General features: G+C 40.4%; 2 protein-coding genes across 3 annotated transcripts in view; both read right to left on the reverse strand.

Moving 5' to 3' along the window:
- Nucleotides 1–1,655: 1,655 nt before the first annotated feature.
- Nucleotides 1,656–19,146, reverse strand: LOC147032096 (uncharacterized). Of its 2 annotated transcripts, XM_085869408.1 has the most exons (6): nt 18,949–19,146; nt 17,899–17,933; nt 16,626–16,719; nt 13,397–13,465; nt 6,637–7,532; nt 1,656–2,182 (listed from the first exon to the last, which is right to left on the reverse strand). In XM_085869408.1, exons 1-6 carry the CDS (start codon nt 18,992–18,994, stop codon nt 2,099–2,101), a joined length of 1,224 nt encoding a protein of 407 aa, XP_085725534.1. In that variant the 5' UTR covers nt 18,995–19,146; the 3' UTR covers nt 1,656–2,098. The 2 variants fall into 2 exon arrangements, with proteins under 2 accessions (XP_085725534.1, XP_085725535.1); XM_085869409.1 differs by lacking the exon at nt 13,397–13,465.
- Nucleotides 18,948–19,978, reverse strand: part of LOC147032097 (uncharacterized) — a 41,605-nt gene continuing 40,574 nt past the window's right edge. The window contains exon 7 of the mRNA XM_085869411.1: nt 18,948–19,007. The gene's annotated coding sequence lies outside the window, so the exon portion shown is untranslated. The remainder of the gene's footprint in view (nt 19,008–19,978) is intronic.

A 19,978-nucleotide genomic window follows, 5' to 3' on the forward strand; every position in this document is an offset into this window, starting at 1 on the left:
GCTCATCCCCATCTGGGATTATCTGTAGAGTTAAGGCATTCCTGAACCAAGCTGAGCTCAACACGGTATACAAGGCTATCCATTCATTGTGAGTATGGCCCACTGCTCTGTATTGGTGTACTTGCTTCCCACCTACTTCTTTTGAGGGCATCAAAAACAAGGTCCTTTCACATCCTTGGTCCTTCAGGACACGAGTATATTCCCAGAGAATGTCACTCTCCCTCCCACTGGCAGAAGTTGGAGGGCTCTATTTTATACAAGCTCACAGCTGCCTTTGCTCCAACTACCCTCTCATACCTTTGCCCTCCCGAGCCAGCTCAGGTCATTTGCATTCCTCAAGAAAACCTCACCTGCTCACTCTCCCAAAGTCCACATTAGTTTCCCAACAGCATTCCGGATCGTTTGTCCCAATATTCTACCGATTGTGAAAGTCTCCCTGTGACCGGTAAACTTGAACAGTTTACCGTTGTCTCGTCCTCACTTAATCAGTCTATCAAATGCATTGCCAATAATTACTTCAGCCACTTAAAAAGTTATGGGTAGATGTGGATGAGACTTGGTGGACAGGTTGGGTGTGTGACAAAGACGAACGGATTCGATTTTGATCCAGATCTGGATCCGGATACTATAATTTACGAAGTAATTCTTCACCATTGAGTGATGGGGCAAAAAACGACATGTAGCACAATATCTCAAAAAGTATTAGATGGATTTGGACAAAATTTGGTGGACATGTTGGGTGTGTGACAAGGACGATTCAATTTGATTTTGGTGAATATTCAGATGCAGATCTGGCCTATCAATAGGATACAAAACATAAACTGTTCAGTTTGGCAAAGGTATGTGCTCAATCGAGTGCTGTTCGAGTTAACTCATGCACTCAGCCATGCATATCCACAATCTATTTTATAAATACTGGTTCCCTCCCATTATGTTATTCTCTGGGCCATTGTTACTCTCCTTTCCTCTTTGTGTGTGCCTACCCCCACCCCCACAAACCAACCATCCATCCATCGGAACCATGCTCTGTGCAGCGCATTGGTGCTGCCTAAGCAGTCTCCTTGGCTATTGGACACAATCCTGGACGGGTCGCCACTCTGACACAGTACACCAGCATGGTGGCACTCATTTTGCTGACTTCGGAAGGATGACAGGCATAGTCAACCCCACCTCGTATTAATTCAACAGCCGAGTGGGATTTGAACTCAGGATCCTAGGATCCCAAGCTCACCACCCTAACCATTAAGTCAACACCAGGCAATTGCTGGTTAAACTGAAGACTCCCTCCACCCCCCCTTCACCCAATACCCTTTTGTAATCTGTAAACTTGCTGCCTTTTGTCGTTTAGCTCCTCCATGAGCCGAGACCCTTGTCTTGAAACAAACATTAGATGATTAATCTGATGGTCTATTTTACAATTCTGCATTTCTTTTAGAAATCATTTTGGAATTAGGTCTAATTGATCCACTATTATTTTTGGACAATGTACTCACTGTAATCATGTTAAACAGCAAAATAAAGCAAATGTTATATTAAACATATGTAATTTTATGAAGTTTAAGATTTCCTCCCAAGCGTTGATTTGCCATTTTGAATATTTTTATGTGCAATCAAAATAATAATTTTCACCTAAACAAGTGCTTTCTGTTTGTGACTCAATTTGCTTATATCTTTAATGAACAATATGGAGTGGTGTGACAGGAGGAGCAAGATTCACCAAAGCACATCAATGTCTGTACAGAAACACCCACACATCTTTCTATTCACTGCCTTCTCTACACCTGACACCACTGGATATTTATCTTTGTGATAAAAGCTCTATTCTGGGAAACCTCATGCAGAGGAAGCTGATTAGCAGGCACAAATGCAGGACATATATTACAAAAGCCACGACTTCAGAAATAAGACTATTTATGTAAAAGGTTAACTTGAATGCGAAATAGAATGGTTCCAAAATACTAACAAAACCATACTTTTCTTTCCATGAATTCTCAATAAAAGCCAAAAAATTGGAATAATAGTCATCTTAAATATAAATATGAAAGAATTCTTCTAAAGACTCATTCTACCACATGAATAAATAACGTCCAGCATGTCTTCAGCCAGTCTTTAAGTCGTGGAGCTTCTGTGCAATGTTCTCCAGCTCCATCTCCATGATCTCAATTTCTGACAGGTCCTTATCCTGGAAAGAGACGGAGCAAGAAGTGGAAAACTACACAGCTCTCTGACGAGCAAGCTACCAACTTGAGCTTTTTTGCCAACAGCTCGGTGAGAAAAAAATTACTCCAATAAAATTGATCTTTTGATTGCTTTGAAACTATATTATTCACAGGTGTAGATGAAGCAGTACACTGCCTGGTCAAAAAATATAAAAAATAGGGGTGAGTTTAATGGTGACCAGCACACCCTTTTTGTATCCTAAGTCAAAGCTCATGGAAGAGCTAGAACACAGAATGGATCAGGACACAACAGAACAAAAGGAACAGGAGAGAGAGACGCAGATGGGGGGACAACTGGGTTAGGGGACAAAATAAAAGGAGAAAAAAAATTAAAATGAGCATTTTTATAGCCATTTTTTCCTGCTGTGCAGGGGTTGGGATTTTTCTTGAGGCAATGTTTTATGGCCGGATGCCCTTCCTGACGCCAACCCTGGTCGCCTCTTACGACACACAGGGATATGGTACACCTATTCTAACCAGGGCATACACCGGGACCAGTACACTGGTACTCATTTTGACGACCTCGGAAGGATGACAGGCTGAGTAAACCCCCTGGTGTTAATTCAGCAGCCAACGGGGCTTGAACTCAGGACCCTGGGATCCCAGATCCCAAGCCGCCACCCTAACCACTAAGCCAACACCAGGCTTAAAATAAAGGGAGAATTGGACAAATAAGTGATGTGAGTATGAATGAGGGGTATGGGAACGTGGGATTGACAATATGTATGCAGAAGCAAACTCTCAGGAAAGAAAAACTGGAAACTTTGAAAGAGGCAGGGTTGGGGGTAGGGGGGTGTTAATGGGGGTAGAAAAAAAAATCATAGTTTTGGATTGGGGATGATCTGAGATAGTGCTCTTGAAAAGCTGGAGGGGAAGAATAAGATTTAAGAGAATGTGGAAGTTGGTTCCACAGGTGGGGAAAAAGGAGGAACAAATGAGTGGAGGTGAGCAGTGATTCTGAATTTTGGGAGTTTCACCAGAAGGGGGATGCCAGTCTCCTTTGCAGTGAATGGCACTTCAACATGTTGTTGCATGCATTCTACAAGACAATATATGATGTTTGTAACCATTCAACCATCATTAGCAAAGCTCTGAAGGTTTGACTTGTTATTAATGCTTTGCTTTCCTGAGTAGCTGTCTGCAACATTGTCATTCTACAAACAGGTGAGATGCTTTTTCGACACAATCATAGAAGAGTCAAGTGAAAGATGGTAAAACGGCAGCAAACTCAGTTGGGGCAGTGTGACTACGTATGCATAAAATAAGGAAAGGAATGAACCAACAGGGAAATGGGATAGAGAGGAGGGGAGGAAACACAATAGCCTGCAAGTTAGATGGCTGTTTTGGGTAAGATTGATGGGGGTGGAAAAGATTGAAATGACCAACTCTTGATGGACAATTTGGTAAGTTCCACACTGAATCGCATTAATGGATGAACTGGCTGTGGCATCTACCATCATTTTCTTGTGAAGCTGAGATCCTACTTCCTAGTCGTTCCATTGCGGAGTCACACAGCAACGTTGATGAATAATGTGATATTAAATTTGCATACTCTTTACATATACTCAAACATTGTTTGATGTCAATATTGATTCCAACTTTATTTCAGCCAGACAGTTGATTAAATTACATCATGCGTTCATTTTGAAAAGATTCTTTTCCCCAAAATTATTTTTCTGCTGGAGCTTCTTTCACTACAATAATAACTAGCATCCGTTGAAGACAAAGTCTTCGATATCCCCCGCCATAGTAAATGAGGATTAACAAACTTATATTCCCTAAGCGTGTGCAATATGTATGTGAAGTTTCCCCTTGATCTGACCAGCCGTTCTGGAGAAGAAGATGTTTGAGGGTTTTAGGGTAAATTCAATATGGCCGCCAAACCATGTGACCTATCAATTAGAAATTAACAAACTTCTGAAAGGATGTCTTGGGGAAAAGGTATATGAAATTTTGTCTAAATCTGTCCAGCCGTTCTGCAGAAGATTTTAAAAATTAATTTTCAATCCAAGATGGCTGACGAACCATGTGACCTATGACATCATAAATTTACATTCTGCCTCCAATCCTGGAGTGGAATACGTGTGTGAAGTTTCGTGTTAATCGGATGAGGTGTGTTTTTCTATCCAAGATGGCCGCCAAACCATGTGACTTGTGACGTCATAATTTTTACTATGTATGCAGACATGATGGAAGATGATAGTTGCAAATTTTCGCTTTGTTAGGTTATGTGATTCCAGAGAAAACATTATTTAATATTTTTATTGAATCCAACATGGCTGCCAAACCACGTGACCTATCAATTACAAAATACCAATATGCACCAGTTCACCACTTGCTTGATATGTGTACCAAATTTCGTAAATATATCTTGAGGGGATTTGTAGTTAAGCTCCAGAAACGAAATGTGACGGATGGACGGAACCCATTTCTATATCCCCCGCCAACTTCGTTGCTTGGCGGGGGAATAATAACTGTACACCGCTCCTTCCCAATTCCATATCAAGGTGATGCATTATGTCATTGCCGGGCGCTGAAGGAAGAGAGTACTCAGTTTTTACTCTGTTTGCTTTGTTTGTTTGTTTGTCCGGGTGATATCTCAGCCATCCTTTGATCTAGCAAGATGAAATTTGAGGACAAATATGAAGAATTGCTTTGACAAAAAAGGTATTTTTATTTTTTGATTAATCAACTGATTGATTAATTAATTAATTAATTATTATCGATTTATTAATACCTTATTTATTTTCATTCTCATCTGGGCAATATCTCAGGCACCTTTTGAGCTTTGAAACTGATATTTGGACATGACAGTGACCAAGTGATTTGGCTATAAGAGGTATTTTTGATTTATTGATTAATCAATTAATTATTCATTTTTCAATGAATTACTTAGTTTTCAAAAAGTTACAGATTCAGATGAAACAGTGGTGGTTTTGTTATGCTATTAGGCAATTGTTCAAGAAATTATTTTTTTAGAATTATTATTTATTTATTTTAATTATGCAAGTAATCAGTGAATCAATCAATTATTGTATACCACTCTCTCCCAATTCTCCCTCCATGTGTCATAAGGCGGCATCGCCGGGCAGCGAAGGCACCCCGGCAATGTCGCACGCTGGAGGATTTGTTATTTATTTATTTGGCATGAGGCCGGTGGACTTTGAATGTACCTCTACTGGCTTTTATTTTTATTATTAATACCCAGCCAATAATGCTTCTACTTTTATCCTAACAGTTGTTTTTAACACTAAAATGAAGCCTCATAATTAACAATTGCTCCTGTAGTTGAAAATTTGAGTGATGTCACCAGGAAACTTCATGTTCTACATGACTGATTGGTTGGTATAAAAAATGGGAGGTAGCATGGTTAAATTATAATAGCACTCTACGACGTCGCAACATCTCCAGATATGCCTCCACCCACGTTATTACATCATTATACTTTCTTTTACCATTTTATTTAAAACCCTGAACCCAGATTCAAAATACTGAAAAATTCTGGCTGCCAGACCATGCATCTCATCAGCTTGAAATATAAAACACATTTCCTATGACTATTAGAACATAATTGCAAAGTTTCATGTCGATTTATGAAGCGGTTCAAGAGATTTTTTTTCAAAGATTTTCGTTCAATCCAAAGTGGCTTCCAGACCTTGTGACCAATGAATTATGCATGAACACCCTGGTATCCCCAAGGCTTGGGAAACGTGGATGAAGTTTCCCCTAGATCTGTCAAGCCATTTTGGAGAAGAAGGTTATTAAAGGTTTATTCTTCAAAAAACATAGCTGCCAAACCATGTGACCTCTGATGTCATACATAGAGAACTTCTCGTTCCTCATGGATAGGTGATCAACTGATCGTACCTGTAACGTTTCACATCGATCTGTTCAGATGTTTTCGAGAAGATTTTTGAAGGTTTTTATGTTAAAAACAATGACTGCCAAACCACTTGACTGATGTCATCATTCCCACCCCCCCCCCCCAATACAATTTAGCACTAGATGACCCACAAAAAATTTCATACTGATCAGATAAAGTGTTCGATGTATGCCATTATGATGACACAATGAAGCCACCTATGACATCATCAAAAAAATCACTTCTTTTCCACGGGGGGGAGGACTTGACATGTGCCAGTTTAATTTTTTCATGGAACAGTTTTGGAGATACAGAGGTCCTAAATTTTTCGGTTTTTCCAAAATCGCTGCTACACCACGTGACCTATGACGTCATAATTACCATTAAAATATTCTGCACGAGTAGTCACTCCTATGCTGAAAATTTCATCTCAATCTGCCAAAGCAGTTGCGGAGAAAAACACAAGTTCTGTGAGGACAAACAAACAGACCCAAATGCAATACTCTGTCCTTCGGCGAGGGTAATAAAGATTTGATTTGACAGACACACACTCACCTCAAATGAGTTCTTGAAGTTTCTAGCATTCTGCTGCAGATTTGTTTCTCGTTGCCTGTTTCTCTTCATCTCTTGCATCTCCTTCTCCAGCTCCTCCTCAGAAGCCTCACTCTCACTCTCAGTAGAACGCTCCTGGTGCTTGTCAGAATCCTGAAACTTCCCTTTCAGGTCAAATTGCTCAGTTTCTTCATCACTTGTGCTTTCGTCCATTCGCTTTTCTACACCTTTGGGCCACGGCAGGTGCTCTAGCTTTTGACTAAGACCTCTGGCAGCACTTCCTAATTTCAGGTTCAAAAGGGCTTTCTCTGCTTCATCACCTTGCTTGTCTTCTGAGCTTATCTCGTGGGTCTGTTCGTGGTGTTTGGCTTTAAGGATTGTCTCGTAATCTGGGAATTCTTCGAAGCTTTCATGCTGTCCTTTATAACCATTGCTTGAATGCGTCTCACCTTCCATTTTGTGGTTAAATTCTTTGCGATTTTCATGTCTTTCTACATCACCTTTGGGATGGTCGTCAAATCCATAATCGTCATGCTGCTCATTTGATCGCTTTTCATCCTGATCATGTCTTTGGAAGTGGTCATGGTCTATATCTTCACTTTCTTTGTTTAAAGAGAGGGCTTTCTTCTTCAAGTCTGCATGTTTGGTATTGCCTGTATTTTTTGTCTTGCCCATCACGACTCTTCTTGTACCCTCATAAAAATCATGTTTCTTATTTTGATCGCCATCTTTGGTATATTTGTTCATCATTCTTTTCACCTCCTCACGAGTCAGGTCTTCGTCTCTCACTTTTCCATCATAGCCATCTTCCCCACTGTTTTTGGTGTCTCGGCTGTCCTGTTCTGCTCCGCCATTGAAATAGTCCTTATCGAGCACTCTCTTATCTTCTTTAATTGAATCTGAAAAGGTTGATTCACACCAGTAAGTGCAACAAATTAAAGAGCAGCTATTTTGTGACAGTGGAAACGAACATTTTTATGTTGACATTTTCCATTGAAACTTTACATGGCACATTTGAGAATAGTGTTTTTCCAATATTCTGTTCCTGATAAAATTGGAAAATGATGAATATTCATGAATAGTTTCATTTTTAGACGAGTTTGGAGATAAATTTTATATGTGCCATTTTGCTCAAACTAACAGCCAAACCCTTTGTTCATCACAAGCCGAGAGATCAAGATCATTTTGGTTGGTGATGACTGAGTATTTGCGGTGAGTCACAATTTGATTCACATGTAAAATATATAAACGTTCAATGGCTAATGTATGATGCCATATCTGGCTGGTATGTTTATGGAACTAATTAGAATCATTTTATAGCAACAGCAACAATACATTCTCGAGCAATAGCAGATCATGATCCATGGCCTTGGGCACTTAAAGTCTTACGAAACAATGGCTGCAAATAATTTGGCGATGTACAAATTGCGACAATATTACACAGTTGACAACTTCATTTAATGCAAGAAAGTAGCATGTGATAAAGCTGGACCACATCACAATCTGACAAAAGCAGGAAAACAGATGGTGCTTCATGAACAACAAGATAGTTCATAAAACACCTTACCCCACACAGTGTTATAGTGTACAATTCAATTTAAATGAAATAATGATGGGAAAGATCGTATAAAAAAATTCCGGAAGTTTAGCACCGTTGATGTTTAGCGCTTATTTTCGGAAGTTTAACACCACCTTATTTAACATGTCCAAGTACTGCTAAACGGAATGGTTTCGAAAGCGTCAAACATGCAATTTATGTTCCACAGTATTCAAGTATATAATTCAATTGAAATAAAAGAGAGACCTTTGAAGGTCGGAGAAAGAAAACTGGAGGTTTACCGCTGTAGATGGTCACCAAATTTTAGAGTAGATGTTTTATACACCACCTTATTTGACATGTTACATTAGTTATTCATGTCTGTTGTTTGAGTCCTTTATGATGTCCTTAAAAATAGAACGTTTCCTGTTTGGAATGATTTCCAATTTTGTTTGACTGCCAGGCAGGCAGACAGAATAAACACATCACCTCCGTGTTTACAGGAAGCGGGGCGGTTTGGCATTTATAATATGAAATAGGCAACGCCGAGAAACGAACGAAACATGGTGGGTAAGACAGGTTCTTCTTCTTCATTTATGATGGATGGACGGATGGAAGGACATACCAAATATTGAAGTGGCTTCAACACTTAAAAATTATCTCACTCCTCTGCGCACGTGCGATCGGGACAAATTCAGAGCCAAAGTACTGCTAAACTACAGGTTGGTGTTCCGATTCATGTTCAAAATATAGTATTAAATTGAAATGAAGTTGTTAATCTCTCATATACTGATGTTTGTAGACACACAGACAGACAGACAGAAGTGAACCAATTGCTTAACCCTGCTTTTTGCTTTGCATGCGCGGGGTAACAATGTGACAGTAAGATACGAGTCCAAACAAGAAAAAGAGCAATCCGAGATTGCATACCCTCGCCAGGACTTGTTTTGTGTGGTGTTTGTGTAGTTATGTGTGGTGTATTTTGTATGGCATTTATGTGCTGGTGTGTTATGTAATTAATAAGAGACATAATTAGAACTGCCACTTGATAACTGCTAGCAGTGATGAGCGGGTACCAAAACATTCCACTGTGATGCAACCCCACTTTGATTGGACACCTGACCCTGACCAATGACGTTTTTTAAAATTATTATTCAATTGAATTTACAATGGGATTAAAATAAATTCAATTCAAATCAAATTGAAGACCAAATAAGTACAGTGCTGCATTGGAGTCATCAGAAGGAACCCAAACAAGCAAAAAGCAAAAATGAAGTCAACAGGAGGAACCCGGAGAGGATTCACATTTCAGCTGCTACTCCTCTACCCTCGAACCCATCCAGGCACAGCCAAGTGAGCCTTATTCAAAAAAAAAATACATATACATATACTCGCGATACCCGTGCACATGCACGGGATAGCAGTACAACATAGCTGGTAGCAGACAACAGACCATACACGGGGAATGACAAAAATACGCATTGTGCGAAATGCAAGTGGTACTACGCCAAGACTTCCCAAACATTGTCGGCATGTCCGCTAAGTGCCACAGCAATTTCATAGGGATCGTGTGACGGCGAGCCGAGTTTTTAGTGTGCAAGCTTGGTATTATAATAGAGATATATCAAAAAAAAATAACCCAGATCAAAAAAATAAAATAATTCTGGCTGCCAGACCATGTGTCCGATCAAGTTGAAATTTAAAACATGTATTCCACATCACCACTAGATCATAATTGTGAAGTTTAATATCGATTGATTAAGCGGTTCCAGAGAAAACATTTAATATTTTTCTTCAATCCAATATGGCTGCCAAACCATGTGACCTATCAATAATTATTTTACAAAATTGGACACCCATGGCTTGGGGACCATTTGTGTGAAGTTTCCCCTCGCTCTGTCCAGCCATTCTGGAGAAGATTATTTATAGGTTTTTGGGTAAATCCAATATGGCTGCCAAACCTTGTGACCTACGACATCACATTTGTAAACATTTTGTTCCTCATGGATAGGCAGTCATACGTGTAAAGTTTCGCCTCAATCCGTTCAGCCACTTCAGAGAAGAAGATTTTCGAAGGTTTTTATTTTTTAACAATATGGCTGCCGAATCACATGACCGCTGACATAGTGAATTTTTTTTTTCTGTGGACCATTTTATCCCTAGATCCATCCTTCCATTGGGACCACACTCTGTATTGAGCATTGGTGCTGCCGAAGCAGTCTCCTGGGCTAGTGGACAGAATCCTGGACGGGCCGCCACTCCGACGCAGGATACTCGAATGGCTGAATCATCCCAGCAAGCTGGTATTCATTTTGCCAACCTCTGAAGGATGACAGGCTGAGTCAACCCCACCTGGTATAAATTCAACAGCTGAGCGAGATTTGAATTCAGGTCCCAAGCCCACCATTAAGCCAACACCAGACATATCCCGAGATGACCATCGATCTTTTTCATACTGATCAGATGTAGCATTCTACATATGCAACTATGATGTCATAAAATCATCACACTTATTCCCCATGTGGTTGCTTGCCATGTGCCAAGTTTCAAATTTTTACCTTGGTACGATTTCACAGATAGAGGTCCAAAGTTTTTTTCAACATGGCTACCACACCACATTACACATGACGTCGTAATTATCATTGAAACGTTCTACATGAGTTGTGGCACCTATGGTGATAATTTCATCTCAATCCGACAAGCGGTTGCGCAGAAAAACACGAAAGTTCTTTGCGGACAAACAGACAAACAAACAAGAAGACGTCGTGCAGAGCACGATACTTGCAAACTCCAAAAAACAAATTTGACGTCAAAAATAATTGGTGGTTCAATTCAATGACCAAACACACAACTCTTCTTCAAATTTCAAGTCAATCGGATGAAAATTGAGGATTTTAGAAATACCCATGCCCATGTTTAGGCCCATGTTGACCTTAAAAATAATTAGCTCGTTGAATCCATTAACCTGAAATATAAATCCTCTTCAAATTCAAGTCAATCGGATGAAAATTGAGGAATTTAGAAATACCACCTAATTTGTTGACCTTGGGCCTATGTTGACCTTTTGACCTCAAAAACAATCAGCTTCTTCCCTATGACAAACTCTACCATGTGGTGAAGATCGGTTTAAAATTGTGATCTGTAGGCGTCAAACAGACAGAATAACAATATCGACGAACCAAAATACTTGAAAAAATCTTCGATTTTGCAAGTAACAAAGACAAACGAACCCAAATACAATACCCTCTCATTTGGTGAGGGTAACAAAGGCAAATGTGTCACACCCAGAAGACAACACACAATCCTGTATAATTTGCAAAAAATAAAAATAATTTGAATGTATTGCGCAAAGTTTGAATAATTTGCAACTTTTCAGTTACTTTTGCTGAAAAGTATTTTCCTTCATCGACTTTGTAAACCATTCACTGTTTTACACATTGCAGTCAGGTAGGTTGCCTCATACATTCAAACAATACATGCTCTATACACACTTTATATAGACATACCATTGGGAATTTGATGGCTTTGCATGATAGCTTTGAGGTATGCGCACATGCCTAGCCTTGAGCTATCGAGCCAAGCTCGGTATGAATCTTGACACAGCTAGAAATATTCACCCTGGTGTTTCACATACAGGCGATGCCTAAAAGTGTGCATCATCCATCACAAGGGCGTTAAGCCGGAGTACTCGTCTGCCACACACTGATGCTGTTGGTAGATGTTAAAGATCCCATGCTGTCTTTCCTGAAGAGAAGGTAAGTTATCGCTGGCACATTGAAACAAATTTCAAATTCCTGCCACAGTCGAACATCAGACCTGGCCATGTAGTCTAAGAAAGGCAGGCCAGAACTGATCGCCTGGCCGACTTCACATGGTGGGAATAATTGGGGCTCTGAAGAAATGGGGAGGAGTTAAGGAATCTGGTGGGAAAAGTAGAAAACAATTATAATTTAGATATATATCGCTAGCTATCGTGTGCAGCCTGTGGCTGCTAATTGCATCATTTTCTGGGAGCACGGCTGTGCCACTGATAAAATGCCCTCTATTACCAGTACACTGGCACTCATTTTGCTGACCTCGGAAGGATGACAGGCTGAGTCAACCCCATCTGGTGTTAATTAAATGGCAAACAAGGGATCAACCTTAAGACCCGAAGATCTTAATCAATTGGAAAACCAAGAAGGAACCCTATGAAGTAAAGAGCAAAGATAGTCATTAGGAGGAACATGGCTAGGATTGGGGTTTCAGCCACTACTCCTCTACCCTCAAACATCCAAATGAGGCTTCCAGAAAGATTTCTGCAAGAATTCACTTCTACTTAGAGAGATAGATAATGAAAGAGAGGAACAGAGAGTAAAAGGGATGAAAGAGAAGAAAAAGCAACAATTACAATGAACAAGTGGTGCCAGGCACAACAAATCCCAACCATTTATCACAAATATGCATTTTTCACTATAAGAATGGGTAGGATTATAAGTGACAAATAGAATAAGGTTCACTATAAGCTGAGTTTGAAGTAAATCAGATCATTTTTGACGAAGTTATGAGCGAAAAACGATTTTGATCTTTTCGTGACCTTGACCTTGACCTTTGATCCAATTGGACCCAAAAGTTAATGGGGTCGTCCAAGGTTCATTGCCCACCTGTGGATTAAATTGGATAGTGTTTGCTAAAGCCATTTTGCCGTAAAGTTGCTAACAGACAGACAGACAAACAAACAGACAAAAACCGGACGATTACAATATCCCGCTCCCTCCCTCCGGGGGGGTGGGATAATAATTAAAGAGAACTGTTTAAAAAAAATATTATATATATATATATATATATATATATATATATATATATATATATATATATATATATATATATCCAACACCAGGTTATTTTAGATATATGAAATGTATAATCAATTATAAACATTCCTCCAAGATAAGGGGCAAGAACTGCTACTCTATTGGTTTGTCAGGAAAAATATAATGGCAAAAAATATACATAATTGATTCATCTTTTTGTTTTACTTTATGCATCATTTGGTGGAAATCTCTCAATCAAGTTTATGCTAAGGGATATCTCATTATTTGAGCTAAAATGGCAGCATTTGGACTCCTCTTTTTTTCTTTACCTTGCCAATTACTACAACTTTGATTTACTCCATCACCCGCCCCCCCCTCTTCCCCATGCATATGTAACTTTTAGGTGGTCTCTTTCCTGATGCTTATCCCGCACCTGGTGCAGAACCCCCAAGGCGTGAACCCAGATCATCCTTATGTTGGAGCAGATTCTGTATTCTCGAGTCTGCAGATGAACACATTTGGAAACACGGCAAAGCATTACAAATAAACAAAAGGACAACACAATATGTTCGATGTAAACCAATAAAAAAATTAAAAGAAGCCAAAAAAGGCCCCATATACTTGTTCTGACCCAATTCCTAACTGACCGACTGCTTTCTAGATAATACAAATTTTCTAAACACAGTAAGAGTATTGTTCAAACAAGATTGAGGAAAAGCAATTTGTATGATAAGGATAACTTATAAGAAATTTTTTTGATTCGTTTTTAAGAATTTTAAAATAAAAAGTATTTCGGAAGACAATGAAGTATTCACACCAGACAATGTATTCATTCATGATTGTTGTTAACAAGCTAATCTTCATGCTGTTTTTGTTCTACGTTTCAAGGAGTTTGTAAGTTGACAAAAAGCATGACATTGAGAATTGGTTGATCTCGGTCCCAAGGAGAAACATGCCTGTATGGCTTGTGGGAAAGGTTGTATATCTATCAGGACCATAACGCCGAGTGCAGCAAATCAAATGTGCCACTTTTAGGATTCATTTCATTGTCCTGACAGATGTGATCGGAAGGAATAAACTTTACTTCATTACTTTCATTGCTTGAGGAAGAATACCGCTTCCATCTCTGCATTTTTGCTGGAAGGCATAAAAGCACATCTAATATGTATCCACCCTCTAGCTGCTTCTCCGAGGAGCGACAAGGTTGCACTCAAGCTTAGTTGGTGACCGTGTCTGGCAAACTTGTAAAGAAGTGAACTTGCATTCAATGGGACAGAGAGACTCTTGCAGATGAAGTTAATGACCATTCACTACAAATTTATAAGCATGAAGACAAACAATCTACTAAATCCAACACCGTATCAGGATAATAAAGTGTGCGATATGATCCAAGACGAGAGAAAGGATCTGAGAATCGAGAAATGTTGCACCCTCTCTTCCTGTGCTCTGTCCACCCGAGATTTCTGCAGTCCACCATCAACTTCCTTATGCTGAAACTACCTAAAATCCAGAATCACTGCTCACCTCCACTCCTTCATTCCTCTTTTTCCCTCACATGTGCAACCAACGTCCACATTCTCTTCAATCTCATTACTCCCTCAAGGTCTTCAAGACAGCTGTTCACTAACATCTCAGATCATCCCCCATCCAAAACCTTGATCTTTTATACCCCTTTTAACCCTCCCAAGCCCACCCCTTTGAAAATTTCCAGTTTTTCCTTCATGAGCGTTTGCTTCTCTGTCCATCTTGTCCACCCTGCGTATCTTTCCCTACCTCTCATTCCCTTATTGATCCGTCTCCCTCTTATTTTGTCCCTCAAACCTGCTGTTGGTGTGCTTCCTACCTGTCTTTCTGTTGTTGCGTAACGTCCTGATCCGAGATCCGTTATATGTTCTAACTCCTCCACAGGCCTCGACTTTGGATAAGAACAAATTCCAAATGCATTTTCCATTGACATGGTTGCCACTATTTGGAATTTTTGTTGGAAACTATTTGGACATGTTGTGCAAAGTTAAAAGTGAAAGAGTGAGGACACACAACCAAAGGTTGGCAGCCATTGTGCAGGCTTGATGGGCCAAATTCAGTGGAACATAATCATTCATCTGAACAAGACGTCTCTCTTGCCTTGAAGAAGGGCTAACATCCGAGAAATCCTTTCACCTTTCTCGTGACCGTGAGCGCAGCTCTCTCAACATATGGTCGTCCATTTCTTTGAGAGTAATTATTGGCTGTGCAGCTTGTGCATGTGCCAAGATACAATACACATACCACAGTCACCTCACATAAACTCCATTTTATATCACTCAATTTTTTTTCCTCTTGGTGATGGAAAAGGGATTTGACCTTACTTTCTCGTTAATCCTCACAACATTGTGTCGTTGGCATGTTTCAATCTCAATTTATTTATGCACACTGCTTCCAATCAAACTAACAACTGGGAACACAATGTGCTGCCATTACCATGTACTGCAATTGCTCGAACCTCTAAAAGCAGCATTTCAAATCACACGATGAGCCATTTGCCAATCGTTTTGAAAAAAAAAAAATGACGATAGCCATTGGCATCATCTCCATATTAGATATGCAAAATTGTGAATTCTAACCCTCTTTCCCGATGCTGCCTCTTTTTATCCATCCCTCACCACACTACCCCTACATCTTCCCAACTCCCCTCAACTTTACTATTCTCTCCACTGTCCTCCTCAATTTCCCTAGCCCCTCACCATAACCACTTTCATCCATGGCAATGACTGCCCTGTGGAGATATTTTATTATTCGACGTCACTTACAAATAACCGCTCCTCCCCCTCTTTCACATAAGTAATATACAGCATTAGTATGGCCCTTTAATATTAGTGGTTGTAATTTGCCATAGGTAGAAGCAATACAGAAAATACTTTCCCCTCTGAGTTATTCTGCAAAAAAGATAGTGTATTTATTTAAAATGGCTCAAACTTTAGTTTTAAGTTTTTAACTTCAACATTCATTATATTATTTATATAACCTTTTAACTGTGTACACTAAGGCTGGCAGTATGGCCGAGAGGTACGCACACTCACCTGTACGCAGTGTAGCCTGGGTTTGAATCCCGACCCAGGTATATCCTGTTATCTTGGTGTTTCCCAGGCAGGGTGATTCATTAATGTGTGTGCCGTCCCTCGGATGGACGTTAAACTGAGCGTTTCATCTCTTGGCATCCGTTGGTGGACGCTAAAGATATGACAGTTTCCTTTGTTAAGAGAAGACGAGCTATTGCCAGCACCATTGACAAGTTACATATTCCTTTTATAATCTACAGAGGGTGCTGCTTCCGTGGCACAGTCGCACCCTCAGCAAATTATGCTACCCTGCAGCCTTGTGCTGCTTACGAAAGAAAATAAAAAATGTATACACTATTTCTCATAAATCCTCAATTCTGACAAGTTGCTAAAACGGCAGAGCCTGGTACTTATGACGACCGATATATCAATGCTGTGTTGTAAAATCATCAGATAACGTGATATCCGGTGAAGACATTCCAGACACGTAAGCACAATTTGCATTAAAAAGATTGTGGGTGGGGAACTGGAGGGGTTAAAAATGAATTGTTAATGAAAGAATGATGATTAGAGAAAATGCAGAGTTAGCCTTCGCAGTGGTGTTGAGGTACAAGGATGTGCGACCTTCGCCAAGGAGCCGCTGGCATTCCCAATGATGGGCGGTCTCGGTTTGCTCTCCAAGCACGTTGGAAAGGACTTCCAGCACACATCTCATCAACTGTTAAACAGGACACGTGAACAGGTCATATTATAGTGAGGGTAGAGACATGACCACTGCACTGATGTGAGCGATGAACGCCGTCACATTTTAAACATGCAACATGTCATTTAATCGTGGGCTGGCAGTATAGTTTAGAGGTTTGTGCACTCACCTTTGAGCTGTCTTTCCTGGCGAAGAATTGCCACTGACCTGTAAGCCATCACCCTGGTGTTTCGCAGCCAGAGCGAGACATAAGTGTGCATCGTCCATCAGAAGGACGTTAAGCGTAAGGATTCATCTGCCAGCACTATTAAAACTTCCACTGTCTTTCATGAAGAGTATGCTCGTTATCACCGACACCCTGTAAAAATTCCAAGTTCCTGCCCTGACTTACTGCTGGGAAGGCAATGGCAAACCACCCAGCGTAACCCTTGTCAAAAGACTGCTCTGGCAGCCCTGATGTTCTGTAAAGAGTATGACACATTGCTAAGGATGATTATGTCATTTAATAATCAATTTTCTGAGCTTTTTGTCCCAATAACCCAGACAGCAAACCAAGGGTGGCTAGGTATTGGCCCAATAGCATGTTGACGGTCGACAAAATAACAGTTCTGGCCCATTACCGCTGTCTGCTTGAGAAATTGCATTCCATGACTAATATGAGCCCTTCTCGATATTTAGTACAACCTGCAATATGCACAGATCATTGTGGGCTGTGTTTTCGGTTGCAGGCAACTTTCATTCTCCAATTTTATTGTGTTTCCATCTGCAATTGACAGTGAATGATTTGGCCTCTACTCATTACTGAAAGTGCCTCAAGTGTTGCTGTGCAGCCCAAATAGTAAAACTGCAGCATGGAAGCTTTCAGGGAAGGCATCGTGTTTCTGACTTAGGAATGCTTGTCACATCATCACCGTCATATGTGTTTTTGCACAGCTCAAATCGAGAACTACTCTCGAACAATGTGTACAAGCAGAGAGACAGATCTGGTTGTACACTCTTATGTCGCAGAAATGATCACCCCCAGCAGGCCATGACTTCAATGTGGTGCAGAAGGTCTCAGCGTGCATGTACGTTTTGGATCATGTTGATGCATGTGCTGCATTGTAATACCGTAACAAAATATCGAACCTCAAGCAGATACATGTACACAAGGAAATACAAGAGCATCAAAGTTGAATACACCAATAAACTTGCCTTGTCATCTCCTTTACCAACAGGCACAGCAATTCCTACACAGAACAAAGGCCAAGATGTGTTAATTAATTCATAGATAGTAATAATAATAATAATAATAATACAAATATTGCTATTATTTTAATAAGCATCATTATCCTCGACAAGAATACAGTAGAATACGAGTGCAACTTTTGCACTTTGAATCAATAACAAGGGGGGTTAACAACATCATACACAAAGGTCGTTATCAGGGTGAGTTAGTGCTGGAAATTATATCTTTAGTGAAAGCGTAATGTGTAGAATGGTTCATGTGAAATAATCAATCGTTGTAGTTAAATGGTCAATCCAGAGTAGTCGTGAAAGAAACAATAAATTTGGATACTGTATACAATCGCTTGGTCGGCATAACAGGTTTGATCCAATTACTTTGCGAGGGATTTGACATTTGTTGGACTAATATTTCTGCGAATGTACGGCCCGTCGAGCAAATTGATGTTTACACGGAACAGAGAAGCGAAGCAATTGGCTTTCAGAGGCATCTCATCTGCACTGCACCATAAAGGACTCGCTAACCTTGACTGTGTACGTCCTGCACATCCACTTGGACTTTAAATTGGGAGAGGACTGGCTCGAATGTCTGAGTTGTGCAGATTTTCTATCATACTCGATCAAGTATGTGAAGACTCATTGCAACAACCCTCCTCCCTTGGTTGAATTTTTTTTTTAGTACAATATAATTCAGCACTGCGTTGCAGTACAATGTGCTGAAGAATATCTAGTGTGTGGTTCAGGCCATTGCACTTGCAATGGAGTGTGACATGTTTTGTGATTCATCTGCACACTTATACAAGCCGAGATGCAGTAAGGTTCATTAAAAAAAAAAAACCAAGCTCTTATTCAATTTATGGTGGTTGCATCATATCAAATGCGTAAAAAGAAACAGTCCGCGGACAAGACTGACCGTGCGAGTATTAAATGCATAAAAGTATGTTATCAACACCTTGCAAGGGAAAAGTGAGGAAACGACGAAGGGCTCTAGGCCAGGAAAGCGCCATGTGCAGTGCTTACCGCAGCAGGTGCAGAGGAAGAAGCAGAGGATCAAGAGCACGTTCATGGCTATGGATAATCTAAATGGGAGGGGAAGAGAAAATTCAATCGCTTGCAAGTGAAGGTGGACACGAATGAAGGGAAAAAGAACAAAATGCCGACGTGCCGTGCTTCGTAAACGGGGAATATTTAAGAGCGCTGGGAAGTGAAGGGAGTGCGGTGACCAGCAGGCAATGGAGCTGGACACGTCGGGAAGCGCTTTAAATGCGCTCTCCGGTATTGGAGGGGGAGGGGAGCAGAGCACGTCACTACCCGTGTGTTATGCATACGGAGCAGATGCAGAGGAAAATAAGCAAATTAAACCTTTTTGTTTTGTTTTTTTTTTTCATTCGCATTTCCTTTCTACGTCCATTGTTAACCCTTGCAAGGTTTTAGAAAACGAGTTTAGCTCCGCTTCCCCAAAATCTGATTTGAGAATGGATTCGATGAAATTGGGATGCTGAGGTGGTTTTAACAATACGGTGTTGAGCCATTGTCCACACCAGCGGTGCGCACGCTGGTCGGCATTTTAGAAGAAATGATCGCGTCCATGACAATCCCAAAGGTGTCAAATGAGCTCGCACCCCTACCAATGTTTACACTCGTCACTGCGCACAACAAAATTTTATCACGACATACTTTGGTCGCCTGGTCAGCTCCAAAGAGAGGATGTGATGCAGTTTTGAATGGTGGAATAGGTTTGGAGTTGCTGTTGTAAAGTGAGCGATGAACAACTATAATCGAATGTCCTATACGAAGGCAAGTTGATGAAAGCCTGTAAATCTGATGCCAGGTTCCTCCAATACAGTATTTGCAAGGCTAATGCAGATGAGATTATGTGGAACCAAGACCACAGCAACTGGAAGTATATAATTTTTAAAAAAAATCTCTGCACCCATGAATAGAAAGCTTCAGGAGTATTTGACGACAGTTATGGGGCTAGTCGGATGACCGAGAGGTTTTCACACTCGACTTCCATCTGTCTCGCCTTGGTTCGCCCATATCTCAGACC

The sequence above is a fragment of the Eptatretus burgeri genome, chromosome 2, assembly GCF_056783735.1.
Source record: "Eptatretus burgeri isolate ZD-2024b chromosome 2, Ebu_testis_v1, whole genome shotgun sequence".
Lineage (NCBI taxonomy): Eukaryota > Metazoa > Chordata > Myxini > Myxiniformes > Myxinidae > Eptatretus > Eptatretus burgeri.

What these genes read in the sequence shown, in the direction of transcription:
- LOC147032096 (XM_085869408.1), bottom strand. Translation starts at nt 18,994, where the DNA reads ATGAACGTGCTCTTGATCCTCTGCTTCTTCCTCTGCACCTGCTGCG. An exon ending in CTTCCTCTGCACCTGCTGCG is followed by an intron (nt 17,934 to 18,948) that starts GTAAGCACTGCA and finishes TGTTCTGTGTAG; the next exon opens with GAATTGCTGTGCCTGTTGGT. An exon ending in CCTTGGGGGTTCTGCACCAG is followed by an intron (nt 7,533 to 13,396) that starts GTGCGGGATAAG and finishes CAACCTTTTCAG; the next exon opens with ATTCAATTAAAGAAGATAAG.